At 34.6% G+C, this 6,654-nt stretch overlaps 1 protein-coding gene across 10 annotated transcripts; it reads right to left on the bottom strand.

Moving 5' to 3' along the window:
- Nucleotides 1-848: 848 nt before the first annotated feature.
- Nucleotides 849-5,138, bottom strand: LOC113333789. Of its 10 annotated transcripts, none has more exons than XM_026580194.1 (9): nucleotides 4,807-5,138; nucleotides 4,571-4,717; nucleotides 4,370-4,473; nucleotides 4,053-4,216; nucleotides 3,384-3,449; nucleotides 3,138-3,280; nucleotides 2,964-3,042; nucleotides 1,803-1,873; nucleotides 849-1,640 (listed from the first exon to the last, which is right to left on the bottom strand). In XM_026580194.1, exons 4-9 carry the CDS (start codon nucleotides 4,056-4,058, stop codon nucleotides 1,580-1,582), a joined length of 426 nt encoding a protein of 141 aa, XP_026435979.1. In that variant the 5' UTR covers nucleotides 4,059-4,216; nucleotides 4,370-4,473; nucleotides 4,571-4,717; nucleotides 4,807-5,138; the 3' UTR covers nucleotides 849-1,579. The 10 variants fall into 10 exon arrangements, 3 of the variants coding, with proteins under 3 accessions (XP_026435979.1, XP_026435980.1, XP_026435981.1); XM_026580195.1 differs by having other exon boundaries at nucleotides 4,863-5,138; XR_003352362.1 differs by adding exons at nucleotides 2,085-2,193; nucleotides 3,791-3,929 and having other exon boundaries at nucleotides 1,541-1,873; nucleotides 4,571-5,138.
- Nucleotides 5,139-6,654: the final 1,516 nt, after the last annotated feature.

Here is a 6,654-nt window from a genome sequence, read left to right as displayed (position 1 = left end):
AAAAATAAACAAAATTATATTAGCATTTATATAATGGTAAATTATGTAGATTTGAATAAACTTTTATAATATTAAACCTACTCTTAAATAGTATTTGAAATTAGTATATTATAGTAATTTCGAAATTATAATCACCTACAAAAATAAAATAAAAAGTTATTTAGTTATACTACAGAATTTAGAATTAAAATTAGAATTCATTTATTAAGATAAATAAATGGATTATTTAACCAAGTATAGCATAATTATATTTTACTAAATTTTAATAAAATTTTCTTTTGATATCCTTGTATTTTTAAAGTCATCTTAGATGAATTTGAAATTCGTACGTTTGTAAGTATGAGCAATACTTACACCTGAAGACTGGAAGGTAGTTCTCATTTTCGAGGACGGAAATGTTATAAAATGGGGAGAATGTAAGGACCCGTAAATCATGACAATGCTATTAGACTAATCAAGAGACGATTTAACCGATAATGACGTTACTATCACACTGCCGCCCTCTAATAAACCATGTCGCCCCTATAATAAGCTTGTTTAATTAACTTCACCAAGTATGTTCAACTTCAATGCTTTGAAATCACTATGGCATATGTCATGGGGTGGCATAAGACAAGTACTTTGTTGTGAATTGGTGATGTAAACAAATATCCAAGTGGTTGCACCCACTATCAAATCTTTTGTTTTACTTCCCATTTTAGGCTTTAATCCATATGTTCACTAGAAATAACCCGTGCCGTAACAACACGGTTTTCATACGTTTAATGAAATTCATTTGTGGTAGTGTGTATATCGACCTAAAAAAGGAAAAAGAAAATAGACACAAATCTAAGTCATTATGTCCATTTCATTCCAAAATTTAATTTATGCTGTCAAATTGATATTTTGATCAAATAGTCTTGACAGCTTCGAATCCCATTTAAACAAAGCAATCAATCAAAAAGCTATTTGGATCCACTCTCCAGTGTGTTCATCCACAATGTCACCGGATAGCTAACTATCTCCTTGGCCTTCTTTCTAGTATATTTATCCACACACTCGCCAGTAGTTTATCTGTTCAAGTAGTTCATCTGGTCATCCGGATAAATTTGAAGCTTACTATATTGTAAATGGACATCAGCCTTTGGTTGCATGTATATTAAGCATCATTTTAATGTGACACCCTGTTGTTTTAATTTCCAGAGAATCCAATCCTGAACACCCAGTTGATTGATCCTGGATAGCACATAACTGTGTTGATCTTCATTTTAACATTTGTCGGTAACAAACAATAAACTTGATATAGTCGCCCTTCCGAAACTTGAATACAACAAATCTAGTATCGCCCTTCCGAAACTTGAATACAACAAATCTAGTATCTAATTTGCTGAATCGCAGAACCACGTAAAATCTGGTTAACATACACATCAACATCCGCAGCTAATTTACATTCCGTAAACACCAAATAATCCTACGGCAACGATGCACTCTATATGTTGAAGTAGCCAAACACTAATGAGCACACCGTAGCTGGTTGCCCTCGAATTGCCCAAAATCTATATGTTCAAAGTTCAAAAATCAACGATAAACTAACCGATAGTTAATCAACATCTCCATTAGATATATCGTTCGACGATCCCTCATGCACCATTATCCAATTTCTGGTAGATAGGGAACTATTTCAGAATTAACCGAAATGAAAGCGAACCCCAATGGTTCCCTATTGGGTCAATTGAAACTTACAATATATTTTATAGAAGTTGAACAACAAATTGCAGCATTAAGAATTTAACTTGTGACATAAATGGTGGCTCTAAACTGACCCATCTTGAAGATATATATTAGGCCAAACCATCAGATTCCGTCCCCATTTCAGCTTCCACGGCATCTTGTTCTGATAACGAAAGCACAAAATGAAATGAGATCAAAGAATTGGGAACTATACAGAACTCTTAGGCTATATAAAAACAACATAAACCAAAAGAAAGCACAAAATGAAAGCACAAAATGAAATGAGATCAAAGAATTGGGATACAGAACTCTTGGGCTATATAAAACAACATAAACCAAAAGACTTCATGCTCTAAAAGGTCAAATTAATTTACTGCGGATAAAGCCATCCCCATCAATATGATCTGGCACATCGTAACTTCGACCAAGAGACTCTTTTCACCAACTTCTACCAAGAGACTCATCCATCAAGTCCATCATGTGCTACAAAGATAAATTATATAACACTCAGTTTTCAAGAGTTTCTTCTTTTATTTTTGTTGAGAAAGTTATTGGAAAGGTTTTCGGATATGATAGAGAAATGTACATGGTAATAGAAACGACAATACATACATATCAATGTCTTGACTCTTCACAAATTTCATCGTTTCCTTCTCCTAAATGTCTGCAGATTTTAATGTTGTCATTTGTTCAAAAGCCTATGCAGCACCTCATTTTCATTTCTTTTTGAAATAAAAATGACCGTTTTGGCTCACACATGACCATTATGAATCAAGGAGTTAATAGAGTGCAAACTTAAGAGTTTAATACCAACAATTATAATGATCAACCACCCAAACATCATAGAACTAATATCGGTGTGTACTGAAAAATCGAATTCAATAAATCAATGGACGGTTTGGTGCCACAATCTAATTCATGTTCAAAACTGGAAAAGTTCGTCTCCTGATAATTAAGAGCAGTCCCTACTCAGACTATAAGAAGATTAAATTCAAACAATAGTAAATGTCCCAGCGGTCGACACACAAAAAGTGCGGAGAATCCAGATGTTGGGAACATTTGAATGATATTATGGAAATATCATAATCGGTTGCATACCAAAGATATTAAAAGCTAACTCTAATTTCATATAGGGTCCAGCAGAAAGATGAATCCAACAGTAGGCCATGAGTCATGTAACACCCACACAATTCAGATATGGTAAAATGAAACAATTTTAAAAGATAAAAAATGCATGCATGGGGAAAATATACCTTGAAGTGTATTGTAAGTTCATTAGCATGCAATACAGTTCCAATCTTTGATCGTAAAATTGCTTGCCAGATATAGTACCTGTAAGATAAAGAAATAATAAATCAAGTAATATTATCAAGTTGATCCAACATAGGAGATTTCAAAGTAAACTACTATAACCTGAATCCACCCACATTTTTACATTACCGCCAGATATCTGTATCACAACTGCTTGCACTCTTGAATCTTGAACCCACACTTTGCTGGTTGTATAAGCTACTAATTGTTGCCGCATAAAGTAGCTGAATCTATATTTCGATTTAAACGTACATGCATCCTAAAACAGAATCAAAATAACAGAGTCAAACAAAAAGAACCAAAGATTTGGGTTAACGCACATAAATAACCATAATTTTGGAAAACCCCAAATAAGATCTCACCTGAGAAACATAGTAACGATTCTCGCCACTATATACCTCCAGTGTCTCTTGATCTTCCCGAAATGACTACAACACCAAACATATACACAACACAAATCAAAACCGAGCTAGCATCGCCAAAATAATAAACAATTTCATTAATTAAAGCTTACGAATCTCATTATTCCCAAAAGACAGATCAAAACAATGTGTATGTGAGTGATGGAAAAAATGTGTTTTATAAATATGTTGATAAAGATATGAAAAAATAGATCACAACCAAGCACATGGTTGTAGAAATACTAAAAAAATAGATTATGTCAAGTATCAAAATTATTACCTCCATCGATGAACTAAATACCAGGTATTTGTTAAGATTGTTATTTTATTTTATTTGGAATAAGAAACAGACATAGCTATAGACATACCTCCCTAGCTGCCTCAAAAACTGCTAGAGACGAATTGCGTAGCTATACTTGCAAGGTTGATGACCTAAAACCTCAGAACTCCAATAAATGCTCAGTATTGATAAAATTGGCAGTGTCATCTTCAAGGTTGCTCCATAAACTGAACCACATACTTGGATAAAAAAAAAACAAAAATGGTATCCTACGAACCTACAATATTAATCCTAAACAACTATCTAACTTACGGCTCATTCATTGAAATGAAATGCTGGAAGATTATTACCTCCATTGATTTATTTCTGTTGTACAAAAGTAATCTGATTGTATACCAACGGTAGCTGTATTAAATTCCCATCCCATTTTATTGATATACCGATCAGAAGCTTTAATATCAGTTTCAACATTTCTATGACGGGTAAACGAAACTCCGGAAGTAACATCCCGTCCCTGCAAAAAAAAAAAAAAAACACAATTTTTTGGAAATTTGCATTTTGTCAAATTTAATGTAAACATTTCTGATTTCATCCTCATATTCTCTTGTTTCATAAGTTTAGAAAAAGAAGAAACATCAGAAATAAAATATCACAGTCAAATCAATACCAATTGATAGTAGTTTCCTTTCTAAAACTGGGTAGTCGCCTAGGTTTTCTAACTCTATTCATCTGACAATACCCGTGTGGTGTCATCGAAAGTAGACTTTCAACCTACAATTACAAAACCCGAAACTCTAAATCAATCAAAAACTACAATAATCAAACCAATTAAACTAAACAGAATATCACCCACAAAACCAATAAATACTTTGATTTGATCTTCTTCCATCGAGGAAGAAGAGAGGGAAGAAACTGAAAACATGAGATGAAGGAGAACGGGTTGATCTGAGAATAAAAGATTCTTTAGTGCTGAAGATACGCTGCTTCATCTTGGTCGATTCCAATTTCCACCATTCTGCCGTTTCATAATTTAATGTTCAAAAGCATTATCTCACGATAGAATGAATGAGAAAATAAAGTGACATTAAGAAAATCGCGAAATACCTAAAATGCCTAAAGAACATCAAGGAGATAAGAGGGAGAAGAAGATCAACGTTTACATTTTTTTTGATGAAAATAAATGAGTGAAAAATAGTCACTTGAATCGTGTAAGGTTTTGTTTGCTTTCATAGGGATTAAGACCGACTTAGATTTCGACAGCTAGCATCTACCAAATGAACTGCTTCAGAATTTCTAATCAAATCTGTCAGGATTTAAACAAGTTTGAAAGAGATTTTTTTTGGGCAAAAATATGGAAAATCCCAAAGAATACTATCCAAAGGCTTGGACTGCAATTTGCAAACCAAAGGAAATGGGTGGGCTAGGCTTCATGAATATGGAACTCTTCAACAGCTCTATGATCACAAAAATTGGATGGAGACTTGAACAAAACAAGGACTCCCTATGATATCAACTGATGGATGCCAAGTATCTCCTATGAAGAAATGTCCTAAATATGGATACAAAAGGAAAAGATGGAGACTCTTGGATCTGGAAAGAAATCCTTGTAGGTATACAGAACATACAACAACACTGTGACTGGAAGATTGGCAATGGGATGAGAATCAAAATTTGGGAAGACTTCTGGATCCCAAATTCAACAGCTAAGCTCATCAAACCCACTAATTGTCCACCACAAATAGAATTGCTGACACACCTCATGCAACCAAATGGGAACTGGAACAATCATCTTATCCATCACATCTTCAATCATAACGTTGCTCAAGCCATTCTGGCTCTAAATACTCATCCAGGGGAAGAAGACACAATCCAATGGAACTTAAATGAAATTGGCAAGTTTTCTGTCCAAACCATCTACAGGGCAAAGATAGAATGCTTGTACAAAAATGATACCCTAACAAGAAACTGGGAAGCTATCTGGAAACACAGTATTGCCCTAGTTATCCAAATCTTCATCTGGATATGTGCTCATGAAATACTCCCCACAAATGCAAAGACTGCAAGCATTCTGCACTATATTGACCCTATCTGTCAAGTATGCAGTGGCAGGAGGAAACAATGACACATCTCTTCTTAAACTTCCCTGCTGCAACTGAAGTTTGGCATGAAATCCTTGGAACCTCACATGGAAAGTTTGATAATACTACAAACTTTATGGATTGGTTTAACTCATGGTTCACCCATGGAGATACTGCTGGAAACACTAACACTTATGATACTACCTGTTGGTATATTTGGAAGGCTAGGTGTGACCTAGTTTTCAATCATACCAAGCCTCATGATAAGCACACATCTCTTTGCATCAAGCAACACCTATGTGACTATAACATGGTTCACAACCTGCCAACACATGTCCTGAATAATTTCTCTCTCAATGATGCAGAGTCTGACACAGAGATAGACATTACAATTCCCTATGATCAAAACCAACATACTCCACAGGAGTTTGGATTTATCATCAGAATTTGCACTATACAGGATCCTAAAAACTTTAAATATTTCTCTGCACTAACTATTTTGGATGCCGCATGAAACAACATTGATAGCAGAGGACACCCAGGCCATGATGGAGAATGGGGAGCAACAGGAGGTACAGATCTAGCTTTCAGCTGGGCCAAGGAAAAGCAACACATGAACATTGAAGTACATGTTGAATCCAAGGAAATTCTATTAAGGTTTCAGACTCTATATTACCAGGAAATCAAGGGAAGATTCAACCTAAGCCACTATGAAGACTCAAGAAACAATGAGGAAGACAATTATTCAAGAATTAAACCAAATATATTTTCTGTTAACTAGTATTAAATTTATCCATAGACTTCAAAATTTGGATACTCTTAATCTAGCCATTTCTTGTGAGAACAATGAAAGCAGGCTTGGCAGAAGCGCTGC

The sequence above is a fragment of the Papaver somniferum genome, unplaced genomic scaffold (genome assembly GCF_003573695.1).
Source record: "Papaver somniferum cultivar HN1 unplaced genomic scaffold, ASM357369v1 unplaced-scaffold_133, whole genome shotgun sequence".
Taxonomy (NCBI): Eukaryota; Viridiplantae; Streptophyta; class Magnoliopsida; order Ranunculales; family Papaveraceae; genus Papaver; species Papaver somniferum.
The sequence above is the reverse complement of the archived record's forward strand: the minus strand, read 5'-3'. Positions and strand labels throughout refer to the sequence as shown.